This window comes from Hippocampus comes, unplaced genomic scaffold, assembly GCF_001891065.2.
Source record: "Hippocampus comes isolate QL1 unplaced genomic scaffold, H_comes_QL1_v1.1 scaffold242, whole genome shotgun sequence".
NCBI lineage: Eukaryota > Metazoa > Chordata > Actinopteri > Syngnathiformes > Syngnathidae > Hippocampus > Hippocampus comes.
The window spans coordinates 793970-820907 of record NW_017805385.1 but is presented as its reverse complement, the minus strand read 5'-3'; the positions used below and the strand labels follow the sequence as shown (position 1 = coordinate 820907).

The 26938-nt window shown below is 40.2% G+C and overlaps 2 protein-coding genes across 3 annotated transcripts in view; both read right to left on the bottom strand.

The window, feature by feature from the left end:
* Nucleotides 1-3594, bottom strand: part of LOC109517626 (syndecan-2-B-like) — a 10208-nt gene extending 6614 nt beyond the window's left edge. Inside the window, exon 1 of one of the 2 annotated variants that reach the window (XM_019872901.1) lies at nt 3282-3594. In XM_019872901.1, the coding sequence (XP_019728460.1) occupies nt 3282-3341 (60 nt within the window). In that variant the 5' untranslated portion in view covers nt 3342-3594. The remainder of the gene's footprint in view (nt 1-3281) is intronic. The other variant, XM_019872900.1, reaches the window with a different exon arrangement.
* A 380-nt stretch (nt 3595-3974) lies between these two features.
* On the bottom strand, nt 3975-25581 carry ankrd28b (ankyrin repeat domain 28b). Its single transcript, XM_019872877.1, has 28 exons — nt 25334-25581; nt 22045-22128; nt 21677-21755; nt 20406-20476; nt 20086-20286; nt 15975-16062; nt 14565-14707; nt 14206-14418; nt 13933-14011; nt 13688-13802; nt 12488-12570; nt 12354-12417; nt 12160-12228; nt 11927-12067; nt 11275-11386; nt 11155-11181; nt 9677-9751; nt 9383-9584; nt 9206-9293; nt 8928-9045; nt 8122-8341; nt 6849-6936; nt 6683-6766; nt 6443-6588; nt 6065-6147; nt 5844-5926; nt 5431-5522; nt 3975-5348 (listed from the first exon to the last, which is right to left on the bottom strand). Exons 1-28 carry the CDS (start codon nt 25358-25360, stop codon nt 5065-5067), a joined length of 3159 nt encoding a protein of 1052 aa, XP_019728436.1. The 5' UTR covers nt 25361-25581; the 3' UTR covers nt 3975-5064.
* Nucleotides 25582-26938: the final 1357 nt, after the last annotated feature.

Below are 26938 nucleotides of genomic sequence, written 5' to 3'. Positions count from 1 at the left end.
ACACACACACACACACACCCATCTGGTAGCCTGGTGCTCTGTCATGAGAGTTTGTTGGAAATAGCTCTGTCACAGCAGTAAAACACGTATGCAGCCGACAAAGGCATGCGTGATTGACTCATGAAAATGCTTTATTCCCGCTTGTAACAAATAATTTCTTTATACCACTTTGACTTACAGTTATAACAGCAAAATATTTCTCACATAGGCTGAAAGTCAAAAATAGTGACAGACGCATGGTAGCATGGTTGTGCAACCAACCACCTTGAGTGCACAGCAGGGCAGCAGCCCCAAAAGCTTTGTAGAGTACAGTCTGTCTACGAGGGATGAAACAAAACAAATGTGTATTTGAATCGGAAAATCAGGTTTTGATTTAAAAGATACCAAATGGTTCCACTTTGAAATATATCGCGATACGTATCGAATCATCTCTGATTGGAGAGATAAGTATATCTTTGAAGGAAATGCCACATTTATAGCATGCTGCAGACAAGTTCATTCATCTTGTAAAAGGACAACTAGAAACATTGCATCCCAGCTTCTCAAACTAAGCCGTATCATATTGATTCTAATCGTAATTCCACAAAATTGAATTGATTGGAGTTGTTCCACTGATCGCCTCAGGTTGGTGAGGTTGAGTGTTTGACTTTAAATGTATACGACACATCAGTTGGAATGAGACATGGGAAACGTCTCTGCTATATTTACTATATGTCACAACCAATTTTATTCAAGAGGAGACTGAGGGCACCAAGACAGAATTGGAGACTGGAAAAAAAAAAAGACGCATTTTCCTGACCTTTCTCTATCACTGTTATAAGGAGTCCCATAATGCCAGGTCAGTGTTGTGAAATTTAACACTGACACAGCAGTGCATTCCCCAGTGCATTCAATTTAAAATGTTTCTATTCACCTGTAAAGCCCTTCACAATCAGGCCCCCTCCTACTTCTGCGACCTTCTCCACACATACACTCCTTCCCGCACCCTCGACTCCTCAAATGCAAACCTCCTTGCCATCTCCATGACCAAGTACAAAACCTAGGCGGACAGAGCCTTCTCTGTCCGCCCCCTCACCCTCTGGAACCTCAACTGTACTGACCTAACATCCTTCAAATAATTTCTCAAATCTCAACTGTTCCACGATGCTGTTCACATCTTTTAACCCTTGTTACTCATTTCTTGTTTTTTTTTCTTTTCTTGACATTTGTGTGGTTTGAAGCTTGTGTATATTCTGTTTTAAACTGTATGTTTTTATCTTGTGTTTCTTAATTCTTGTTGTAAAGTATCTCCGAGTACTGTGAAAAGCGCTGTCAATAAAAATGTATTATTAACCATAAAAAAGGGAACCCTGCTACTTCCCATGTAAAATACATTTTGCCAGTAAATCATACAGCTATGAATAATTTTGAATACATACTTGAAGTCAGCTGGGAGAAGCTCTGGCTTTCTGCATCCTTAATAAGGATAAGCTGTATGGAAAATGAATGGATGGATGGTTGTAGAGGATTACAATGCATCCCTTTTGGGATTCAACAAGTGCTTAATATAAAGAAACATCAAAGTCAAGTCCCAAAAATAAGGTCACCAAACGAAATGTGTCTAGAATGGCACTAAATGTAGATGAAAATCATTCCCGAAAGAGGCCCCATTACAGGTCCATACTTAGACCTCAAGTACTGTTTTAAGAAGATATAAGCAAAATACTTTCTTTCTGCACACACAAAATATTTGCGGTGGTGGAGACAGAGGATAGAAGACTCTGAATGTTATGTCCATCCAACCATCCATTTTCTATACTGCTTACCCCATTAGGTGAGCTACTGTATAGCCTATTCCAGCTGACTTTGATTGAGATTGCAGGTCACATCTAGATAACCAACCATTCACCTCTTGGACAAATTAGTCTCCTAAAAACCTAACATGCATACTTTTGGAATGTGTGAGGAAGCTGGAGAACACAGAAGAAACCCACTCAAATTCGGTGACAATCTGCAAACTATAGTCCCCCATTACCAAGGTTCGAACGCCAAGCCTTAGAAGTGTGAGGCAGATGCGCTAACCATTAGGTTGCAAGGCTGCCTTTTAATGTTTCTTTATTTGTTTTCATTTTGATGGGCAATACAAATAAACTTGCCTTGCCTGAAAGGATGCACTGTACAGTCAACACAGGAAGGTCAAATAGGTAAGACCTCAGATTCAAACAAAAAAAAAACGTTAGAACTGTGAGGCAAAGTGGTAACCACGAGTGCACTGCCCTGAATGTAATACCAATAAAAAAAATGGGAGCAGGTGTCCTAGTATGGCTCCCAAATTCTGTATGTCCCACGCGATTTCAATCTTGCCTGAACAAGCCCAGAGGGACTCAGGGTGAGTCATCCATCCAGAACATGACACAAAAAAACAGCTCACATCCTGTCACAAGCAGACATTCATCATTCACATAAGAGAAGCCTGGCTGGTTGACTAACCAGTAATTCTAAAGCCACACACTTGCCAACAGAGACAGTTTGCATATACGATATATGCCATAATGCCCAGCAATTTTAAGGCTGGGTTCTCGGGGAAGTGAGGCAACGCAAAACTCCAGCTCAAGCCTGTTTCTCAGCAATCAGATTTATTTCCAAGACTGTGCTTTTGGGGTTAAAACCTGCAGGGCCTTATATGTACTGTAGGTGGGGAAACTTCATAAACGCTCTCTGGAGCTCCAGTCTCAGGTTTCAGCTGGCTTGCTTTCACAACACACAGTCCACGATTCATAAATACCACGCTTATTGAAAAAGTCAATGTGGTTCCACTGTACTTTAGCTTACATCTATAAACAGGATCTTTTGGTCCTTGTTGAAAAAAAAAGAAAGCAGTTTCCTGGTGTTTTCCAACTTTCCTAATTCACAAACAGATAAGGGAAGAAACCAGGTTGGGTTTTGTGTTGTCAGATTTAAACTTGGTTAAATTTAAAGTTATGTGTGAGTGAGAAAGTAGTGGTCACGTTTCGAAGGGAAAAAAAGGCAAAAGTAGAAAACAGACTGGTGCTGTGTGAACTTGACACCATCTGGCCACCTACACATCGACTGAGAAGGCTATGACTGAATATTAGTTGGCCAAACAACACATCTCTTATCTAAATATTTACTTAAATAGGCAGGCATTGTCTGTTTTTCATCTGAGGAGACAAATTAGAAAAGTTTGTACAGAAAATTAAATATAGCGTTTGGAGAGATAGATAAATAGATAAAGATACGACAGTACATCCAGTATTATGTAAAGGCCACACCGTACTTACTTTCTCACTTATGAATCCAGGGGCTAGCCCGACTAGGAACAACAACCACAGAGTCCTCATCCCAATTTTCAGCGAGACGGCGTAACTGAAGAATCTGCCTCGCTCTCTCTCTCACTCTATATATATGTATTAAAAAGTGCCAAAATAGAAACGTATACGTTCAAATCAAAAGTAAATACTTTGCAATCTATCGTAATCGTGTTTCGGTCGGTATTTTCGACAATGCTAATAAATCTCCGCTTTACGGCGTGCCGCAGCTGGACGAGTCGAGGTGTGGAGTCGCTCGCTCAGTCTGGAAAAGTTGTTTGGTCTGGCATGGAACCGTGACGCCGCGGTGATGTCATGACGCCTTTGCGTCACCTGAAGCGGAAGTTAGGGGCGTGTCCCACTGTGTGAGGATTGTTTTACAACGAAGTATGACAAAAATATATTCATGAATTATAGCTGAAGTGAAAACCAAAAAGACGTTGATTTATATAATTTAAAGTACTTTCTTGCTATATTTGTTTCATTTTAAATATGGCATTAAATTTCTTGTGTCAACCATGTATACACTATGGTCCCAAAATGGGAGGAAATTACTTATTTCAATACAAATTGAATTGCCTAGTACACCTTGAGTCTTTGCAACAGTTACATATTGTTCCAGTAGTTGCTTTGTGTATGCAATGTAATACATACCTAATGACGAGCCATTTTCATAAATAATTTTATTACCCATAAAATATACAGTGATCTCAGTACTGAAATAATTCATTGCAACTTTGACTTCACAGTTCTTTTTTCTATGTACATTGCAACCCATCTGAAACAAAATTATTCATAGGGAATCCACAAAATGTACATTTTTCCAGTTCAACTAACTCTTCAACAAGGTAAAGCAGAAATTTCAAGTCTGAGATTTGAGTGGGTTCTTTTTAAAACAACAAAAGCAAGCAAACCATGCCGTATAATAAAGGTCAAAGAAACTCAAATGCTGTTTTGTCCTTGGTTTACCTAAGTCTGTACCTCAACAGTGGCCAAGTGCTTCATTACTTACCTAGTCACTGCTTTTACAGCTGCCTCAACACATTTCCCCTCAGTAACTAATGAAAGCACAAAATGAGCACATATATAGGACCCAAAAGTACACAAATAATTTATTCTTGAGACTAAACGATGATGGACAGATTGATACACAAGGGTTAATTTGATCAACAATAAAATAACTTGATGTAAATAATGGATGTTCTTTTCAATTGGATAGGGAGTTAAAGACAAGGATATTTTAAAATTTCAACATTCACACAAATTCCCTCCTGTGTGACACAGACTTGAAAGGACAAGTGCGTTTTTGAAAGATGTAGCGTGTAGAAGAATCTACCTCTATGATCACACAAACATCATAAAAAAATAACTGGCTGCACCATCTCCAGGAAAACCAACCAAGACAACCTGCAAACAAACAAACTCATGTACACTTAATTGAAAGTGGGTTAAAATGTCTCCGCATCTTTTGGTCCATGCTGGTTTAGCTTACTTTTAGCTGCTACCGTCCTTCCGTCCACATGTTATTGCAGTAAAAATGTCGCTGTATGCCCATCGAGTGCAATCACTTCAATCGTGAGTGAGTGTAGCCTTGTATCAGCTGGAAGGACACCTGGTGCTGGATGAGGTTAGGAAGGATGACTTTTAAGGCTCCTGAAGGGACTTGTGTCTCTTTTCTGCCTGACCAAGATGATCCTGTTTGAACCTTAAGACACAACGTGTGTTTGTGTGTGTGTTTCACGCAGATTCCTGGCCTTCAGTATGTCTCTGAGTCAGAGTCGTTGAGCTCTTCGTCTTTGTAGAAGACATCGTGATGGCTGATGTTGTTGAAGCTGCAGTAGGAGCTGTGCTGGCCGCGCAGAGCAGGCAGACTATCGAAGGTGACGCTCTTGGAAGGGCTGGTGGTGTAGTGGTTAATGGCACTGAAAGGAAGGGTGGGTGGCGGGGTGCACGGGGACACAGGCATCATGGTGGCCAGGATGAGGGCGAGGCAGTCTGCCACATCTTTGTTGGGGGCACAAGCCAAGGCGGGTGTGTAACCTGAGGCAATGACCACAATCCAGTGTTTATTGCAAAATGTTAACACGTTTATCTATATCTAGAATGAGATCAACACATTTACCATTCTCATCGACTGCAAGGACACTGGCTCCCTTTGCGAGCAGCTCTTGCACCACTACCGTCAGGCCATTTCTTGCAGCTACGTGCAGAGGCCTTGAATTGAAAGAACAACAAGGATTAGGTAAAAGGTCAAGTTGTAAATAGGTGGAAAATGTCTTGCTATTTTCCATGGGAGGGTTCCCTAAGAAATTTTGGAAATAATTACTCACACAAATTGGATAATCCTTATGGAAATTACTGATAATTTAGTTATCTGAATTATTTGGGGGTTAATGTTTTGGACACAATTTACAATCATAATGGATTTTGTCACAAGCAGACACATATGCAAAAGATACTCATGATTAAAAAACAATTAAGTTTTACCTAATGTCTGCAAACAGAAACAAAAAAACTATTGCAAGCGATACCTACGTCTGTAAGGCGGCATTAGTGGCATTTATGAGGTTTCTGTCTGTAATCTTCTCCAATATCAACAAGGCACTGGTTTCATGTCCCTGTGAAAAGCAAGCAGAGTTTTAGTGAGAAGTAAGAAACAATTATCCAGTGTGCGTTTAGCATACTATGTGGTAAGACAGCCAGCTTGCTGCCTAAACTTGAAACACACCCCTCTAGTGGTTATAAAGTGTACATACCTTACTGCAGGCAAGATGAAGTGCAGTGTTCTTCATTGCATCCTGAAGCGTGAGATCTGCTTTTGCACTGCTCACCAGGAGCTCTTAATATTGAGAATGACACATAAAATTAACTGACAAACATTCTAATGAGTTTGCCTCTTAGATCAATTTTGTTGGCGTCAGGCGAAAACCGTGCCCCTGCCCCACAAAACGGCATGTTTTTAGAGCCATTACCAATGTATCGTCAAAGACTGCAAGCCATCATCAACACTTAAGATTGGTCAACCGAGATGGGGAGTGACCAATAGTAAAGATTTGTGAAAAAACATGAAATTGCCCACATTTGGACAGAGGTTTCAGTCCGATGCCAGTGATTCTCGTGTGCAGCAAGCTTACCAACTGCATTGGTTTGGCCGTTTTGAGCAGCCATCATGAGTGGGGTCTTTCCTGTGGCATCCACACTGTTGACGTGAGCATTGTGGCTCAACAACAGCTGCAGACACTCAACATGGTCAGTGAAGGCTGCGGCATGCAGAGGAGTCCTGGACACAAAACGAACGACATAAATCAGGGTTTAAAAAAACTGATATATTAGGACGGTTTAGCCAGCATTTACTTTCGCAAGAAAGATTTCACCTGTTTTTGTTGTCTTTGGCATTGACAATGGCGGGGCCCATGGTGTCGATAAGCATCTCAGCAGCACCTTCATTGTCACGGATCCTTAGGAGAGAGATTTTTTATTTTTAACCCCAGCAATCTGGTTTTACCATCTATCAATTAGTGCAACTATTGGATAACTTACACAGCACAGTGGAGGGGGGTGAAGAGATTGCCCTCTGCTTTTTGGAAAACCTCTTGTTCTAGTAGAACCTCCACACATGTATCATGACCTTTAATAAAGAATTCCAGTTAATTGTAAAACTGAGCAACCACAGTGACATTCTTCTTTAGAAAATTGTTTTCATTTGTTTCTATGCTGGCCCCTCAAAATAAGTCTATTGTCTGGGGCTTTCTGCCACTGGTAGTCACCCATGGCAAACAGCGCTAAGGTGAGGACCAGACAAAGAATAGCTATGAGCCCCTTACGATGGACACATTTTTTGGAGTAGGTATTCCCTTGCTCAGTAGCCTATCTCCGGTGGCCCCCTCTGGAGCGAGGGCTCGAGATGGGGGCGAACGCCTAATGGGTTTACACAAACAGGACCCGGTTGAAGAATAAATATGGGTTCCCTTTACATGGGCTCACGAAATGTAGGAGAGGCCACGAGAGTTTTTGCAAGGTCGAGAAGTTTGAAATGGATGATCGTGCTCGCCTCGACACACAACTTGGGCTCTGGTCTGTTCCACTGTGGATGTGCGCTCAGTGAAAACTCACAGATTTTCAATATCAGCCTCCTTGCTGATTATAAGATTATTTAAAGTCTCAATCAGTTTCCAGCTGGCGTTTTTACGGTTCATTTTGTAATGTTCATCTATGGGCATAATAATTGATTCATATTGTGAGAAGTTATGTTTGTTTGAAGAAAAAACAAGTTAATTAATGCCAGACATTTTTACTTATCATAAGAGGTTGACTGATTTTTCACAACCCACAGAATTATTGTGTTCATTTTTTAATTCTCAGGCATGAATATTGGAGATTTTGTTTTGACAAGTTTGTTCATTTGGGATTTGTTGCATTGCATGGTGACAGGATGTGATGATGCGGGAGGGGACACGCACGGTTTCTCCATTTCTCTTGGTCTATCTTAATTCCATTAAACATTTTAAAATGTGTTTAAAAACCTTAAAAGTAAAATAAGTGCCATAAATACTGTAAAAACATCCCAAAGGAGTATTTTAATAGTGTATTTCTACATCACGGATTTCATTTTTTGTAACTTTTTTTCCCATGGAAATATTTACTGTTGTCATGACGTTCCGGCTGCAATTACCTAGATTATTTATAGACTACCCTGCATTCCTACAAAAGTGGTTTATTTCACCGCCACAAGAATGAAACTACATTTAATTTATAAGGACCCACTTATAAAAACATGCCCAACTAGAGTCCATTTCTTTGTGAATCCACAAACCATTGTAGCAGGACCAGTGCAGCGGTGTGTAGCCTTGGCTATCTGTTAACACTGGAGGTGTTTCCACTGACTGGGCAGCATGCAGCAGGCCTCCCAATACACCAATGTGCCCACATGCTGCTGCCAGGTGGATGGGTGTGCGACCTTTACAGTCTTGCACCAAGAAGCTGGCACTATGCTGAAGTAAAGCCTCCACACATTCTTCATGACCAGTAACAGCCTGCAAATAGAGTAAAAGAACAGATAAGTGTTGTTACTGCGGTTATTTTAAACTATAATTGAAAAAACATTTTCGTTAACGAAATAAAATAATAAACTAACTCAAACTACATTTTACGTTCATAAAACAAACTATAATTACAGCAAAAATGTCATTTGTGTTCATTTTTGGCAATTAATTTAATGCATGAGCCTTTGGGGTTGATTTTAAATTTGTATTTATTTTGATATTACTGCACGGCTGTTAGCCGGAAGTAGAGAAGGTCGAGTAGTCATTTGGGAGTTGTAATCCTCTTAATGTGCCGTTTTAGCTCGAATGGCTCCCCTGCTTTTGTCATTTAACTCAGCCTAAAATGCAACATAAAGTAATAAGTGCTCTTCTTTTTTGTTTCATATATGAAAAAAACATATCCAGTATACAAAAAAAAAAAATCATGGCAGAATAGCCTCCGTGATACAGACAAAAACAGGATTTTTTTTTTTTTGCCTGCTTATTTCACATTCTACAAAAGCGTTATTCATCAGAATACGAAAAATGTTTGAGTTGACTTCCCCTTTATTCAGAGAATAAACAAAGTTACACTCACTCCTCGATGCAGGGCCGTCCTGCCCCACTTGTCTTTGGCTTCCACGCCAGCTCCCTTATTAAGCAAAGAATACACACAGTCTGTGTGTCCACTTAGAACCGACAGCATCAAAGGGGTTCTGAGAATTGAAACACACACACACACACACACACACACACACACACACACACACACACACACACACACACACACACACACACACACAAATACAAAAAGAAAAAAATTGTACATTGACTCGCGTATTCGACCACAATAGCAAATAGAAAAGAATAACTTACTGTCCGTTACCGTCTTGAATGTCCACTGCACTTTGAAGATCAGCATTTCCGATCAGCAAACGTAAACATTCTAAATGACCATTGGTAGCTGCGAGGGATTGATTAATGTGCATAATTGTATGAGTTTATACATTTCAAAGAACAAAGGTAGACCCACTAAATGATTGACTCCTATACCTGCAGCATGAATTGGGGTTCGCTTTAAGGTGAAGTCTTTGACCAAGATGGAGGCACCCTGGTTTATTAAAACATCCACACACTCCACATGGCCCTTAAATGCAGCCAAGTCGAGAGGTGTTCGCCCTTGGACGTTTCTCACATCCAGATCCAACAGAGACTGCACCAGGACCTCCATGGCTTGGTGGTGACCGTGGTATGCCTTCACACCGCAAAATATTTGTCCAAATATTAGATTAAAAAAAAAAAAAGGGCAAAGAGAAAAATGTTTTGAGTGCTAAACTTTTGACTCACAGCAAGGTGCAAGGGGCTAACTGGAGCTCGTACTTCAGCGTCATTGAGGATGTCTGTCCCTGAGGTTTCCATTAACTGATATTACAAATAAGAATAATAAAAAAACTGAATTACAGTGTTTGATTGGCTTTGGAGCACAAGATCACATTGATGCACAATACATTCAAAGACAGCATTTCCTCAAAGAGTGGCCAAAGGCACTTACTTACCACATTTATTCAAAGGGTTTATTTGAAGGAAGTTTCTATTTTTTGCTTTCCCGATTTTATACTTCATTCTAGGCACAGTTGGACACTAAAGCCCGTATCGTGGCCAACTGAGAACTGTCTCTTTTATTTTTATAATGGGAATTGAATGTGTGACCACCTCACATTTGTGATTTATATTTGTGTGTTCTTTTACACTAAGATGGTTCCAATCAAAAATGCAATGCAGTTGGAGCCGCAAGTTGTGTATTTTTCAGATGACAAGTCACACTATGACGTTAGGTGCGACTTGTATACAGTATATTAAAATTAGAACTCAGGCTGACATCCAAAATCCCCATTCTTTTAGGGGTTCATCCCAAATTATTTGGTGAACCGACAAAAGAAAATACAAAAAAATTGAAGGAGCGAGTCCCATCTTTCAAAACAATATATCCCCAATTGCCCATGTTTGTATTTATTGTCGACCACGGCCTCTTCCTGCAGCAAATTGTGTGTTCCATGACTATCATTGTGCAATTTGCGGAGGCCCTAAAGAGGAAAGTGTTGATACAATAAATTGAAAGACGGGGCTCGCTGTGACTCATTGAAAGATCCCGGCGTGGTGTGCACCGCTCACGAAGATTATTTGCACAAGCTCCACTATTTCATCCATTGGTACATATGAAATTGTAAAAATGGTGAAGTATTGTCTTGTTCATTTTAGGCCAAGAAACAGGCATGTGCAGTTGAATTCCTTGCTACATTTCCAAAAGGAATTCCTTCATATGTCAGCCTTATCCGATGTCAAAGCTCTCCCTAGCCCTGTGTTCTAGAACCAGGTTGGAAAAGGTTCTGAAGACGGGTTCTCTCGTCACCACATGGTCTTGAAAAAGTGTAATGGAAAAGGACCACACAGGGTGGAAACTAGGCTCCTTCGGGGTGGAACCGATGCAAAGGGGCAAAATACTCAACCAGCCTGAACAGTACAGCCAACACAGAGGAGCACTAGCACTCTTGCAAAATTACACCAATTTAAGTTTGCACTTGAGTGGCTGTAAGGTGATGTAGAGTTTGTTTTTAACGTGTGTTATTAATTTGGTGACTTGTTTATTTTGGGACAAGTTCATATCAGGCTAAGTCTGTGTTAAAAACGATGAAAAAAATTGATCCCCAGGGATTAGTTGGACAATGATCTGACGACGCATCAAGGAATGCATTCGTTAGCGTGGATGCCATTTTTTTGAGGATATACCATACGTACAGTACAGACAATTCACAAATTTTACTCACCGCATCTAGAGGGGTTTCACTCGCAATCTAGAATTATTGGGGAAATTAAGCAATACCATTTTCAGTAATAGCAAGTGCAATGGATTTTACACAGCATGCAGTCAATAGTGATGCTCTCACCAGCTCCAGACAAAGGCGATGTCCATATGCAGAGGCATAATGCACAGCATTGTAGCCCTGATTGTCCCGGATCCCTGGATTTGCATCATTTCGCAGTAAATATTCCAGGCACCTGGAGCCACAACAGAGATGCTTTAGATCTGAAATTCAAGCATTTACTGTATTATTCTGTCACACTTTTTTCATAGTTTGCCTGGTCTCATGACTTACACTCAGGTGCTTGTGTGTGAGTCTTGTAAATATTAAAATTACAGCTCAGACTCGAGACCAAAATCCCTGTTCCCTAACCTCAAGTTGTTTGTTCACTGCCGTCAAAATGGTTAGATTTTGGGTGCGAGTCTGATCTTTTTTGTTCTTGGTTTTTGAAAAATACATTTCCACAATAAATGTGACTTCCATGTTTTTTTCTTCTTCATGACGCAGGTGCATTTTATACATTGGAGCTATTTATAGTCCGAAAAATACAGTATTTATTATACATCATCAACAATAATATAACAAACTTTAAGGTTTTTCATCACAAAAAACTATCGACATTATAACGCTCCTTTTATATGCACAGAAATTTAAGAATTGGGTACGAATTTTAATGACATGACATTTGTTGGTTCACCATTACTCCATGCTAAGCAATGGTCAGAGCATTACTGACTTTCCATCTGTGTCAGAAGCGGCAGCATAGTGGAGCGGCGTGCACCCCCTCTCATCAAAGTCATTCACGCTGGCCCCTGAACCCACCAGCGCAAACAGACACTGGTAGTTACAGTTGGCAGCGGCGTAGTGCAAAGAAGTCCTAGAAAGGTAAACGTTGCTTAGCTGGCTGTTTAAAACAAACTAAAACACTACCGACGTAAGAGAACACCACTATTAAATATCATCACAAACCTGCCAAAGCTGTCCTTTTTATTGAAGTCTGCCCCCGTGTTGAGAAGTAGATTGAGACATTCCAGGTTCCTGCACAGATTAAAACCAATGACAACATGATAAATTATTGGCTTTTATAATTAGGAGTGATTAATTGACTGGAGTATATGTTTAAATAAAAACAAAAAACTAAGTAAGCTGTAATGAACACCCACCCTCCAGCAGCTGCAGCATGCAAACAAGTCCTTCCAAAGTCATCAGGAGTGTCTATATCAAAACCTGATCAAGAAAGGATGATGAGCAACAATACTCCACTATAGTGAATGATTAAGTTTCATACCGGAGTTACCTGAAGATAGAAGCTTTCGGCAGCAGTCAGAGAATCCACTCAGAGCAGCCAAATGCAGTGGGTACATACCGTGGACCCCTCGCCTGCAAAGATTTATAGAATAATTTGTTGTCCCCGCTTACGCAGTTTACCTTTCTGAGCCTCGCCTTTTCGTTCATTATTATTGTCAGTGTATCATGCTTTCTTTTTTACAGTAAAATACAGTACTGTGAATGGAAAAGATACAGTGTAATAATGAATAAAGTTTGATAAATGAAACAATAAACAAAAAACATATTGTAAACAAAAAAAACCTAATAAAAGACAAATGAAAATAAATACTTCCAATGAAAGTCAACCTCTACTTTGGAGATGTCACTGATTGTGGTTATTTTTGGAACGGAAACCTTGAGATAAAAGACAAGAACACTGTAATGTGACTAGTACTGTATATTAGAATTTGTTGAGTGAACACGTAGTTTTAAAAAAATGTTTTAAACAGTACTAAAAATGCAGCGAAACAGCAAGGACTGAGCTGGACGAGGTGGAACACAGCAACCTGGAACATGGACACGCAATCAAAAAGTGTCCACTGGAATGCTATTTGCCAGAAAAGATGGCATAGCCACAGAATGAAAGATCCTCGATAGTGTGAAGGGAACTCATTTACAACTTGTGCTGAGACCATATATGGTCTTTGGTACTGCTGTCTTGGTTAGCCACAGAGTGAGAGATAATCGAGGGAGATAAGATCAGCTCCTTACGGTTCTTGTGAACATTCACATCGAATGACTCAGATAATCGGTTTCTGTAGAACTTGTAATGGTGGGGTGGAAAACGGAGGTGTTTAGGGTTGCAGTTTGCAGTAATGTAGACGTGTGAGGCGTTTCCATCATTTTGTTTACCTTATTCAGCTTCACAAGAGGGAAAATTACTATCAAAAACTTAATTGGATGCAGTGCAGCGTGACTGACTCCCAACAACAAAAATATAGAAACTGTTAAACAAGAGCCCTGATTTATTTTTTCATTGATTGTGAGACCAAAATATTTAATTCCACACAGGTGCACTGGCAGATGCTAGATGTAAGGTGTCTAGAATCCTTGAACGATTTATGGATTAACAGGATTTAATCTTACATATCTTCAGAATCATTTGGATCATTTTAGTTGGAACTTTCCTTCAAATTATTTGGTGCATTTGTGGTCGAGGTATACGCACTTGGCCGTGTCAGCTCTGTGGGCAATGAGCGTGTTCATAAGTAGCTCGTGACCATATCGTGCAGCAATATGCAGTGGCGTATTTCCATTCTTATCCTCACAGTCAACCTCAGCACCTTAAGTGGGGTTTAGGGGTTGGAGGCGGAGGAGATAAAACAAATCAACCTTTTGAGGCAAAGTTATACAATTGCTGCTCGTTTCCACTCCAGTGAGAAACAACATTCAAACAGTTTCGGACGAGCTCACCGTTTTCAATGATAGCTAGAGACCTTGAGAATCTCCCATGGATTGCTGCCATGTGAAGAGGTGTCTTTCCATCCTTACTCTAAATTAAAACAAAGCCGTGGTGGTGAAAATGTGCAGCTTTTTAAAACAGCTTTTTGGTTTAGCCTGCAAATGTTGAATGGGTAATTGGACTTGTTTGTTGAGAGATCATTACTCTAACTCTAATCCATGACGCTTTTTCAATTCACTTAAAGCTAGTTCTTTGGTGATGCGCTGATAAAAACTTTCACGCACCTTAATGTTGACATCAGCTCCATTGCAGACAAGCAGCTCAAGACATAGCTTGCCTTGCCGGGAAGCAGCGGTAAAGTGGAGGGGAGCAAAGCCTTTCTCGTTCACCTGGTTGACATTCGCCCCACACTCTATGAGCTCATTAACCACCACATCTTGACCATTGTAGCAGGCCACATGGAGTGGTGTGTTGCCATATGCATTAGGCTCATTGATCTGAAAACCAACCAACGTACAGAAGTTGAACTTATAATCACCACCTCGTTGAGGTATGGAACAGTTGTGATGCTTATCTGCTGCTTGCATATCTGCTCTTTCAAAGAGAGAATTAATCATACAGCGTAGTCGTGGGTGGAACTTACATCCACCCCCAGGTCCAGGAGGTATTTGACAACAGTGATCATCCCACTGGAGGCAGCTGCGTGCAGAGGTGTGTACGATTTCTTATCTTTGCAGGCCACTTCGGCACCATGAGACGCCAGCAGCTTTATAACCTCAACGTGACCTGTAGGTATATCGCCAATATAACTTTTAATTATTGTATTCTTTATGAAAGAAGCACTTCTATGATCAAAGCATCAACTGAACTGTTACTAACATAAGGCTGTTGTCTGATGAAAATCATGATGATAAAAAAAAAAGGTTTTACTAATTTACATCACTAAGAGTGTAACAATACAGTATCGAAACCGAAAATGGCTACACTTCAAGACAGGAACCTTGAAAGGGCTGAACTGCGACAGCCTTTGCAGCACCTTCAATCCAAATACAACCTGGTGAGCTAACAGTGCTACCAGATTTATTACTATTAATAATAAATAAAAGTCACCATATCAAATTTTTGACATCAATAGTATACCTGCGGTAGTGGTACTGAAATGATACAAGGGCAAAAATCTTGAAGCATCAGTTAAAAGTAGCAGAATGATAGCTGACAAAACAAGTTAAAATTTGTTTCAGATTTAAAACTTGTAATGATATAAATTGGTATACTTCAAATAGAGCATTGTGTCAATACTACATTTTCAATAACTACTGAATGTGTGATATACCCTGTAGCATACACTACACGTCTTAAGTCACCAAAATATTGGCATTAGCAATGTTATCATAATCATATATAACCGGATGGCCATGAAGCAGGGCCATCGTGAATTTGGGGAAAATATGTTGATTTTTGGCCTTTTTGGGCCCGTTGCCGATTAGTGCGATGTCTGCCATACGAATGCCCCTCTACCCAGTCGTATATTACATTCGGGCGCGTGACGAATGCTATTCTTCCCCGCCGTCGACGATTGTTGTCATGTTACCACTCCCTGCCTGGATTAAACGCATTTGCTGGACTGAGGGTGCAAATGTACATTTAGATGCACCCTTCAACAAGCGCATTTACGGTCCTCAATAGAATCTAGGTGTGCAGGTTAGACTACAGCGTCCAAATTACGGTTACTCTGCTGCCATATGACCGTTGCTTCATCATAAACCAAAAAATAACTACATTTCTTACCCCTTTATTTTTTTCCCCACCAGACAACGTTAATAAGGAAATTATAGGAGTCCATGGAAATTTGACAGAAATAGTACTGTACAACATTATAGTGATTTAAAAGAAATATGGTTCTGGTACTACATGTGTAAAACATACACATCATATCATTTTCATCAGATAGCAATGATACGTGCTGTATAAATACATTTGATGCCTTCAAAGTTATGGTTCTATATTACACAAATCTATAATTACATAACAGAACAAGTGGATTTATTTTTACCCATGTAAGCTGCCCAATGGATTGCACGTCGGTCTTTCTTGTCAAAAGCATTGATGTTGGCCCCTCGAGAGAGCAAGAGCCGCACCATCTGACAGCATCAGCAGGGACAGGGGGGAAGAAAAAAAAAAAGCTATGAGTCATGGGGTGATCAACACAAATAGAACGCTGCTGTATTTTAAGAGTGGACATACTGTGAGTAAAAATCACTACATAGTGTCATAAATTACTCTATATCGAAAAAATAATTTGATTTGAAAAATATTTTAATTGACAATCATTTGTGCTAGATAACTACCATTGTTTTGAAAGCACATTTCAAAGCGCGTTCAATGCTAATGGTGGAGTTAATCAATAAAATGTTAATGATGGGAATCATGTTAAATTAGAGCTGCAGCGATTGTTCAAATAACTTCAATGATTGCATTTCCATTTCAAAAAATGGTTGGCTCAAATTCTCTGTCTCCAAGCTTTGCATGGATCGTATTTCTACAAGAACTTATTATGCTGTAGTCCCACCTCCCACCTGTGTAGAAACAAGGTGGCGCAATGTACGCAAGGTGGGGTGAATAACAGAGACTTGTGCAAAGTTTGGGATCATCTCACACTCATTGGGAAGATTACGTGCAATGTATACCACCAGAACAGCAGGTCAACGAACTCCAACACCAGGTAAGGTACTGTATCAAATTTAGCAAATATTACCGATTATCACTAGATAGAATATAATGCAATGTCCCTGCAAGTGGTCAAAGACAGATAGTGTCCCGAGCACTTTAGTCACTTTATTGAATCAACAACAAGAAAACAAACGGATAATAGCCACATTCACATGCGAGTTGCCAATGTCCACAGCTCACAAAGAGTCATTCAACATTTAAACTGGCTAATGGGTTAACACAAGCCGGTTACGAGCCAACCAACTCTACTCTCGTTCACGGACGCTTGTGTCACTAACCAAGCTAGGCCCTGTCTATTAAAGCTGTGTTCACATATACGCATACATGAGAACACTGCATAGGGTTCGTGGAAACTCACAATATTTAACCAACTATTTACAAGATGACAATTGGTGAAAAATATGCTGTTATTTCATAAGCTTGTCAATAAAATGGTGTGTGTGTGTGTGTGTGTGTGTGTGTGTGTGTGTGTGTGTGTGTGTGTGTGTGTGTGTGTGTGTTTTTATTGGAATGACCTCCCACTGAACATTCGGTAAGCCTCCTCACTGCCCATCTTCAAAACCCGCCTCAAAACTCAACTTGTATTCTTTGGCATTTGACTCAGCATGACTTAGATTTGTTCTTGGTTTTGCTGTTCGGTGCTTTCTACCGTCTTTATTACCGATTTGCTTTACTGTTTGTTGTATATGTTGAATTGCTCCATGTACAGCACTTTGTCTGCAGCGATGGCTGTTTGAAAGTGCTCTATAAATACAGTTGAGTTGAGTTAAGTTGAGTTGAGTTGAGTGTGTGTGTGTGCGTGTTACAAATTGTATCCCCAGGAGACAATAACCTGCGGCACAGCTGTGTCAAAACAACAAAAGGCGCATGTCAGCTCAAGCACAAAAACTCAGATGACTGATTAAAATGAAGTAAAACTGCTATAATGGGTCTAAATACATATTCTTATTCAACGTTTTGTTCATAATGTTTAAATGCCTATTTAAAAGGAACTTCTTGAAAGGAGCTCCATTTTTTTGTGGTTAATGTCATAAGAATTATGCATAACAAAAGTTAATCTTATTTTTTATTTTCATTTCTTTTTTCTAATCCTATTACTGTACTTATTAAAAAATATTTAATTTTATATTTGAGTTAAAATTAATTGTGTTATGCCTACTTTCGGAGAAACACAAACATGTTCGTGTGAGGTGGTGTTCATGGTATGACAAAAAGATTTGGGGTAGATAAAAAATAAAAAAGGTTGGGAACCACTCGATTAAAGCCAGACATACTCAAAGTCACCGATACCAGAGGAACATGGGGATGGTGACCCAAAGTGGACTAATAATAACCCGCCTGTGTTTAATAAATAAACGCAAAATCATTTTTCACAGGATTACTTACTTAATCATTGGAATAATCAAAGTACTGAATTCAAAAAATATTTGTTGGTGTTAGCCTTAATGTATAATGCTCATTGCATTAGCCTAACATAGATGCAATGTGTCAGTAAATTGATGGTGTGGGACGGAATATGGGGTGACAGAATCTTACAATGATATTCACATTCGTCAAAGGTTAGATCAGCATGGCGCAGTCTTAAGGAATGGCTTCAGAGATCCCAGATTTCAGCATTTAATTTCTATCTTTCGGGACATTTGATGGGCACAGCATATCAGGAAATTAAACTTCGACAATTTCAAGCAACGTATCCCCAACGCCATTACAGGCTTAACTCCTGCTGTGAAAATACATGTTTAATCAGCAGTTAAAGACAGACTGAAAGGTGCTGTCAAAACAATGGCAATCATGTAGAGTATATTATACATAAGTTTTCAGTAAAAAACAAAATGTTATTTTTCCAATGTATGGAAACAGATGGGACACCCTGCCTTACAACTACACAGTTTGCAGGTTTAGTCACTGGCTCTAATCCCTTGGATTTGAAAATAGACTGTGCTTTCCATGACCAACCTGAAGTGGATAGTTCTAGAATGGGCTGAACCCACATAGGTATTTCAATTTAAGACGGTGCCAAGACAATTTCTGTTGCTACACTGTAGTTTAAGAATAGACTGCTACAAACAGAACAAATGAGTACCTCCGATTGAATAATTAATGTTTTACTTCAGTTAAGTAGCTTGACAAAGCCTAAGGAATTAATGCTTGATTCGACCAGGCATTTCCTCCCCTAAAATAACTACCAGTAATCCACATGAAAGTACATTCATCCAGCAAGTTACTTGGGTGCAGCATGCAGTGAGTGTTAGGGCAGCCACTCCTAATGCTGAGTGTATAATACAGAAAGAATGTACTGAACCCAGTTTATAAACTATGGATTTCATCACCTCAACATTCTTTGTTCATGTTATTTTCGGTAATGAGATCAGTTGAAAAATCCAACATTGGCACGTGATTTTCCAACTACAAAGTGATGGTGCATGAGATGCATCAGTACTGACTGACACTGAGCATTCATTTAAACATTAGTTAACAGTTGTAGTTTACAACAGTGCAGTGTTGCATTGCAGCTAAATAACAAAACAAATCTATTCCAACTTTCAGGAAGATTCTATACCACAATAATAGACAAAGTGAGTTGTTGTACTGGATCATATTAGATTGTGTATTTATGTTGTGGTTAGTGAATACAAGAGTGCCAAGCCAGGTACGAGTACAAAAAAGTACAGCGAATTATTTTGTTAGTGCTGTAATCAACATAAACTGGTCCAGCGCGATAGAGGTAGCTGTATCACGGGGCAGACACATTGATAAAATTGATGGATCGTTACACCCCTGTGACCAATTGTTAAGCAATAATAAGAGCCCCTTTGTTACTTACCGGTAGTTCGAGCTTTTTAATAGCCACTACTCAGCAGAGCAAAAACATACACAACCAGCGAAGAGGACAGAGCGGAGACTTTGTGTAAATTCCACTTAACGAGGCATTTCTAACCCAGACTAAATTTAGCCACCTCCACATGTTACATACACAGCAAACAACAAATCGATGGATAACTAATTTTGACATCAGAAGTCAAGAATAATGGATTGTCCAAACATTGTAACGATAACATTATATCGATGACGATTTGAAATTTTGGTTCAGACTTTAGCAAGCATCATGGAAGTTGACATGCTTCCACGGGCCACTTAAAATGATGTGGCGGGCCAGATCTGGCCCCCGGGCCTTGACTTTGACACCTGTGATCTAAAGGCTTTCAGTCGAGATGCATCACTTCATCAATACTTATTGTACACCAACTACTATGTTCCTATTATCCGGAACACCAACTGGTGTTTTCTTAAAGCGTTCCAGTAAGAGCACAGTAACAGGTGATTATGTGAGTTTTTGAGCAAATAGCTTCGGATAAGTTCCACAGAAAAAAAATGCAAATGCGTGAAGTTGTGTAAGCCGTGAATCGCAAATAGGTGAAGCTTCATTGTATTACCTCCAGGTGACCACTGAAGGCCGCATGGTGCAGTGCAGTCCGGCCAGCTCTGTCCGATACATTCACATTGCTGAGCAAAGGGACGAGTGCTTCGGCACAGCGGACTGCTTTGTTGGCTGCGGCGATGTGTAGAGGCGTCTGCCAGTTCTTGTCTCGGGCATTCACGTCTGCAGAGTGTTTCAACAATACTTGCACGGCCTCCTACCGTAAAAATGTAATCAACAAAGTGTCATAATTTGACAAGTTAATTATTCTCTGGGGCGTACAGTCGTGTGTGTGTGCCCGTGTGCGCATGAAAGAGTCGAGGGACATTCTCATACCTCGCTACAGGAGGCAACAGCTCGGTGCAGAGGAGTGAGCCACTTGCTATCTTTGGCATTTACTCTGGCACCTACAGCAAGTCAGGGGACACTGGCAGTCAGTCTATTTAAGGACACAACAGTGTACCTTGCAGTTTGTCACAAAATTGAACCTTGGTAGAACTAGTCAAAATTCATACAGTGGAAAACCTATAATTGTACAGGGTCATACAAATTGGAAAATAAACAATTTTCATTAAAACATACCTTAATTCACACAAAAACTCCAAAGTTTTAAATACCATTTGTGAGATACCACCAAGTTTAATGAGATTTACTAAAGTCTTGTGAGTTTTGGGTTTTTTTTTCCCTGTGGAGCTACCACAGAAGGGTGCCAGTGATGGCCAACCATAGAACCCAAAATGAACCTTCTTGAAAAATGGCAGTAATACGTAGGGTTTCACGATCTACCAGTACAATTCACCATCAAAACTGTACCATACAACATATTTTGAGTAAAAGGTAATGGGTATGTGCATTTTAACAGATAGCGAACATTTCCCCAAAGAAGAACACAGCGTGCTTGCTTCAAGCTCTTTATATACGTTACGTGGACTTGGTTGTCAAACTGACATGTAAAACAAAGAGAATTGAAACAAAAAATGGTGTGAAATTTCACTCAGGGGCTAAGACAATTAGCACAAACTGAGCAAATGTCTAGTACAAGTACAAGTGAGGAAACAGGAGTCTGCAATCTACATTACGTGTCAAACTTCAGCATATCGCATATAGCTTCAGCAAACAGGTGAGCCCTGACTGGCTGTTACCTGAGCTCTGAGCAACTGTGAAGTAATTTTCAGTTGACAGAAAGTTGCAAAATGGCTGCCCCCTGAGATGGACAAAAGTGGGTGGATTTTGCTGCTTATCAGATATTTTGTTGTTCTACTTCTTCCTTTCATAACTTTGCTGCTGTGAATTTGGAATTTCTCCATTGCGAGACTAATAAAGGTTTTTCTTATCTTATCTTATCTCCTATTCCACATGCACATTATTAAACAGAATGCTGTGTTTACAATAATGGAGGCGCGCAGACCATATTATTGTCAAGAAAATTTGGTGGTTGACTTCTCCTTTAAATGAGTAAGGCTTTGACTCACAGTACAAATCATGAGGCAATATTAGTATTTGAAAAAAGGGTGTGACTACAGAACTCACGTCATACAAAACTCACACCAGCTACTTTGCAATCTACCGCATAACTGTGCATATTTGCAGTTCAAAATGAAAGAGACCTGAAAGGATCAGAAGTTCTATAATTTCTGCATCTCCTAGGTAGGCAGCAGCATGGAGTGGAGTTCGCTTCTCATTGTCCTGTAAGGAAAGAGAGACGGGCTACTGTAATTCAAGGCTTTCAATTTGTGGTGAAAAGAGATTAATTGTTCAACTCCACAAAGAACACCCAAAGAATTCGTGGAACAAATGCAGGGTGTCACCGGAACACAAGGTAGAAAAAAAAAAAAAACATCCCAACTGAAGTGGTGAGGAATGCAACAAAATAAATACCATGTGATGCTGTTATTTTTTACGATGAAAATCAATTAAAGGACATGATAAAGAGTATGATTTTCAATCATAAAAGAAAAAAAAGAGTGACGGTTACCTGGGCATTCACATCCTCTTTTTTGAATATAAGCGAGCGCACTTCATCAGGGTCCACGTTGAAAATTGCTTTCAGCAAAGCAGGCTGTGGAAGGAAAAAGCATCAATTTATTCTTTCAATATGTTGACATATAATTGCAGTAGTTCCCATGAAGTGAAACCATCCAAATGGAACAAATGACATACTAACCCTGCAGACCTCAGCAGAAACAAAGTTTGTGGGATCCTGACTCTCAAGAATCACTACACACACCCGGCTCATCTGTTCCAAAAAAGGCTCTACTTTCTCATGCACATTCAAACAGAAAGGATGACACATAGCCACAAGATGTTCTTTTAGGCCCAGCGACACGACGAATGTGACATGTTGTTGAGAGATAAAGTCCAGTGACGGCCACCAAATAATGTCAAAAGTTGTTGAAAGTACAAATGGCACTGCACATCTTGGTTTCTTTGCTAGCGAGAAAGGGATGCTGCTGCAGAACTCCTCTCACTGCTTTGACTTTCAATATCCTAAGTGAAGTAAGACCAAGCACATTAATATTTTAAGGTGGTGCCGGTGGAGTGGTAGACAGAATAATCAAACAAGTTCCCCATGAAGACCAACTTATAGAGCTTACTTCTGGCCTCTTAAAAAGCTTGCATGATCGCTCCACCCCATTCATGGGTGTTTACACCAAGAGTGTACCAATGAACACTTTGCATGCAAAGCTACCCCAAGAGATTTGCCTTCAATCCAAAATATTCAAAACGCAGTTTACCCAAAACTATATAGACATGTTTTTAATTCCAGCTTTTTGCTCTCTAAACCACATATACAGTCACAAATGCAAACCATGTTGACCATCTATTCATATGAATAACTCATGTGTTGAAGCAGCCTACTTAAAGAGTTGCGCCATGCAAGTCTTATCCCAGAATTTCTTCTTTGAAGCCACAATTAGAAACAATTCTATCCATCCATCCATCCATTTTCCAAACCTCACTAGGGTCGCGGGGGGTCCTGGAGCCTATCCCAGCCGTCTTCGGGCAGTAGACGGGGGACACCCTGAACTGGATGCCAGTCAATCGCAGGGCACACAGAAACGAACAACCATCCATGCTCACACTCACACCAAGCGACAATGTCTAATGTTCAATCAGCCTTTCATGCATGTTTTTGGAATGTGGGAGGAAATCAGAGGACCCGAAGAAAACCCACGCAGGCCGGGGAGAACATGCAAACTCCACACAGAAAGGCCGGAGCTGGAATTGAACCTGGTACCTGTGGACTGTGAAGTCGACGTGCTAACCACTCGACTACCGGGCCGCCCCTCTAGCTTCTATTCAAATAAAATAAATGCTGTTTCACCATTTTCAGGGAGGCAAGGTTATTTTGTCTGGATGCAGCACCCTTTATTCATGTCATGTTGAGACATTTTTGTTGCGACAAATTCAGAGCTGCCACCCTCCAGAATTTCACTTCCATCCCAATTTTTCCAAATGTCCATATTTTTTACATTTTGTCAAGAACATTACCGCACAACGGTTATTGCAGTGTTACTATGTAATAGGGTAAGAAGAATCATGCATACTGTTCAATTACACAACCCAATTATTCTATAGTCATAATTGTTTGTAAATCATGCCTTCAGTATTTTTTATTGTGATGTATTTATCGCAACAACCTTGGAACGGTGCATGCAGTTGCAGCCTGAATCAAAGTATTTGAAATTTCAGTGTGCCATTGTCAAATATATGTGCATGTATGAATGAATTTTCCTTTTCCGATTTAGTTTTCAACATTGGTAAAGAAAACAAGTGTATTCAATCACATGAATTAGATCTCAATAGTCAAAATTATCTACATCGCTGGTAGCAGCAGCAGCAGAACAACTTTCATGTCAAGGCAAAGCGAACTCAAGGGAAAAATAATACAAATTACAGTAGTCACAGAATCCAAATAATGGGGGAGCGAACGTTTCCCGAACATTTACAACCTTGAACGAACCATGACGATTTCTGACATGAATGTGCCTTTTTCTTGCAACCTTGAACGAACCATGACGATTTCTGACATGAATGTGCCTTTTTCTACCTTCGCCAAAAGCAATTATTCGCCCCTCAGTGAAATAGGGGCTTTAATAACACTCGACAATGATGTCGCTTTGAAATGTTCATGAAAATGTGCAGGGCACAACGGATGCTAACAGGGGGTCAAATGAAGCTGACAAGTAGGCAGTTGTGCTTCTCACAGTGTCTCATGTTGACACGGTGTGTGGGATAAATCTGCGTTTTGTTTTCAGCTGTGCAGTTCAGCTCAAGAGCTGCAGGAGATTTTCTGTACTAGTCCAGCAGCACAACTGCACAGCTCCTTGCCCCATTCAAGGCCTTTGAAACAGTCACCATGGAGACAGCTCTTAAAGCAACCACACTGAGTAACAGAAGATCGCTTCAGCACATGATGACATGAGGCATACTGAATGCGCACAGATGACACACCAACGTCTTGTACATCTGTGAACAAGTGTTGACCAAATACGCAAGTAATAACAAAAAAATCTGAACAACTTGTACACTTCCATTATTGAAAATAGGGATTTGGGCCAGCCTTTTATAAATCACGAGAGTGGTATAAACATGTTATACTGTCAACAAAAATGTCAATGGGAGGTTTTTACCAGTTTATTAAAAGCAGAGTAACAAAGTAATTGAGTTGGCGCCATAGTGATGTCACAATATCGATCAATTTCTACCCCACATAGGCTCATTGATTATACCTTATTTGTTTGCATATGACGCGATGACGCAGTTATGCAAAAAAGCCAACAACAGCTAAAGAGGTCACCACGAAATGTCACAAACATTTACACGTCACAGTCAGTAACTCAAATTATGTTGCTATGGTAGGCGTCTCCAACAACGTTTCGAGAGTGATTTACCAATATTCAAACTTGAAAGCAACTATTCAGGCCAATTTACAACTGTTTTGTATGTCACGTTAACGAGTCATATCCGAGCTTATGAGCTGTGAGGAGGGGACTGGCTAATTATTGAAGATAACCAGTCCTGTTAGCGGGTTGGGACTCATTCTGGTTGGGCATGGGTGATGGACATTGCCGTTACGACAGAAGCTGGTCTAACTATTTGCGATATGGCCAATGGACGTACAACATTTTATGTTATATCCAAATTCAACTGAAACGCTATACGAAAAGATTCGAAAGAGCTACCCAATTATTGTCTGCTGGGAAACTGAAATCGAAGCTAGCAGTCAAACTTAAATTTCGCTTTTGGCACAGCGCTCTTACCTGGTCTCGAATTTTGAGAACCACCATATTTCTGTGGTAGTAAGTGTTCTCATGCAGACTCGTGAATGGCTATTCGTCTCCCTGGCCAAACAACAAAGTGATCTTGTTGCTATCACTGCCGCTAGTCTGCTGGAGGCCTAGCGTGACGTTAGCTTAGCTACCGTGCTAGCACCCTGGCCTGATTGCATGCAAGTCAACGAGTAGCGGAAACTCCATAACGTTACCGCCGCCATATTCTACCTCCCAAAAACAAGCATTTTCATTGGTCAATTTGTTTCCCGTGTTGAAGAAAGGAGGTTATTGGATGTTGATCCCTTACGCATTTTGCCTGGGTCCTTATGATTTGACAAAAAAAGACAGCGCCTTCAAAACTTTGAAATTATGTTCGCATTTTAATGTTCACAAGATTTCTTCGTTTTATTTTCGACCGCTGGATTTTCTTTCTTTCTTTCTTTTTTAAATTAATTTATAATTGTAATTACTTTGTTTCTGTTAATTTCGATGTCTGATGGTTTTCTGTGTGATGCGTGACAATTTATGAAAAAAAGACAGCACGTGCGATGCGGATTTTAAGTCTTTCTTGCTGCGAAACTTCCTTTCTACTATTCGTTGGGTAATGGGTAATTTCCCTGAAGATGTTCCATTTGAATTTTGGTCAGAATCCACACGACGATTCATCCATTGTTCCAATGGCTATTAAACTCTATTGTGCATTTATTTAAATTGCAGGTTCAGAAGCAATGTATTTTACATTTGACAGCAAATAAAATAAAATCGAATTCATTTGCCCAGATGCTTATATCTGTCAAATCCCATGTTTATATCTGTCAAATCCCATCAGATTTCCGGTTGTTATATCTATTACTCAACAAGTGTTCCTATGGATTATTCTCACGTTAAAATTTTAGAAAGAGAAAACTTGGTCGATTGTCTCCCTCTAGAGGCTGTTAACTGAACTATTGATTTTTAAATACTTTGGATACATTTCTGGTGGCGGCCCGGTGATCCAGTGATTAGCGCGTCGACCTCACAGTGCAGAGGTGCAGGGTTCGATTCCGGCTCCGGGCTTCTTCAGTGGACTTTGCATGTTCTCCCCGTGCCTGCGTGGATTTTCTCTGAGCACTCCGGTTTCCTCCCACATTCCCAAAACATGCATTGCAGGTTCATGGAACGCTCGAAATTCTCCCTAAATATGAATGTGTGTGAATGGTTGTTCGTCTATGTGTGCTCTGCGATTGGCTGGCAACCGGTTCATGGTGTCCCACGCCTACTGCCTGAAGACAGCTGGGATAGGCTCCAGCTACCCTTGTGAGTATAAAGCGGATCGGAAAATGGATGAAGTGTCTAGCCAGCGTGGTGGTTTAATCGTCATGGCAGCATCACATGAGGTTTGGGATTAGAATCTCCTTTCTGTGTTTTTGCATGTTCTCTATTTTGCACACGTGGATTTCCGATATTTACTCTATTTCCTCCCACTGTCCCACATTCTAAAAGCATACATATTCAGTTAAACCAGGGGTGTCAAACTCATTTCACATGGTGGGCCACATACGGCCTCGGTAGATGTCAAGTGGGCCGGACCATTAAAATGATACAATACTTTGC

What these genes read in the sequence shown, in the direction of transcription:
- ankrd28b (XM_019872877.1), bottom strand. Translation starts at nt 25,360, where the DNA reads ATGGTGGTTCTCAAAATTCGAGACCAG. An exon ending in AGAACTTCTGATCCTTTCAG is followed by an intron (nt 20,477 to 21,676) that starts GTCTCTTTCATT and finishes GACTTGCTGTAG; the next exon opens with GTGCCAGAGTAAATGCCAAA. An exon ending in ATCGCCTTTGTCTGGAGCTG is followed by an intron (nt 11,182 to 11,274) that starts GTGAGAGCATCA and finishes CAATAATTCTAG; the next exon opens with ATTGCGAGTGAAACCCCTCT.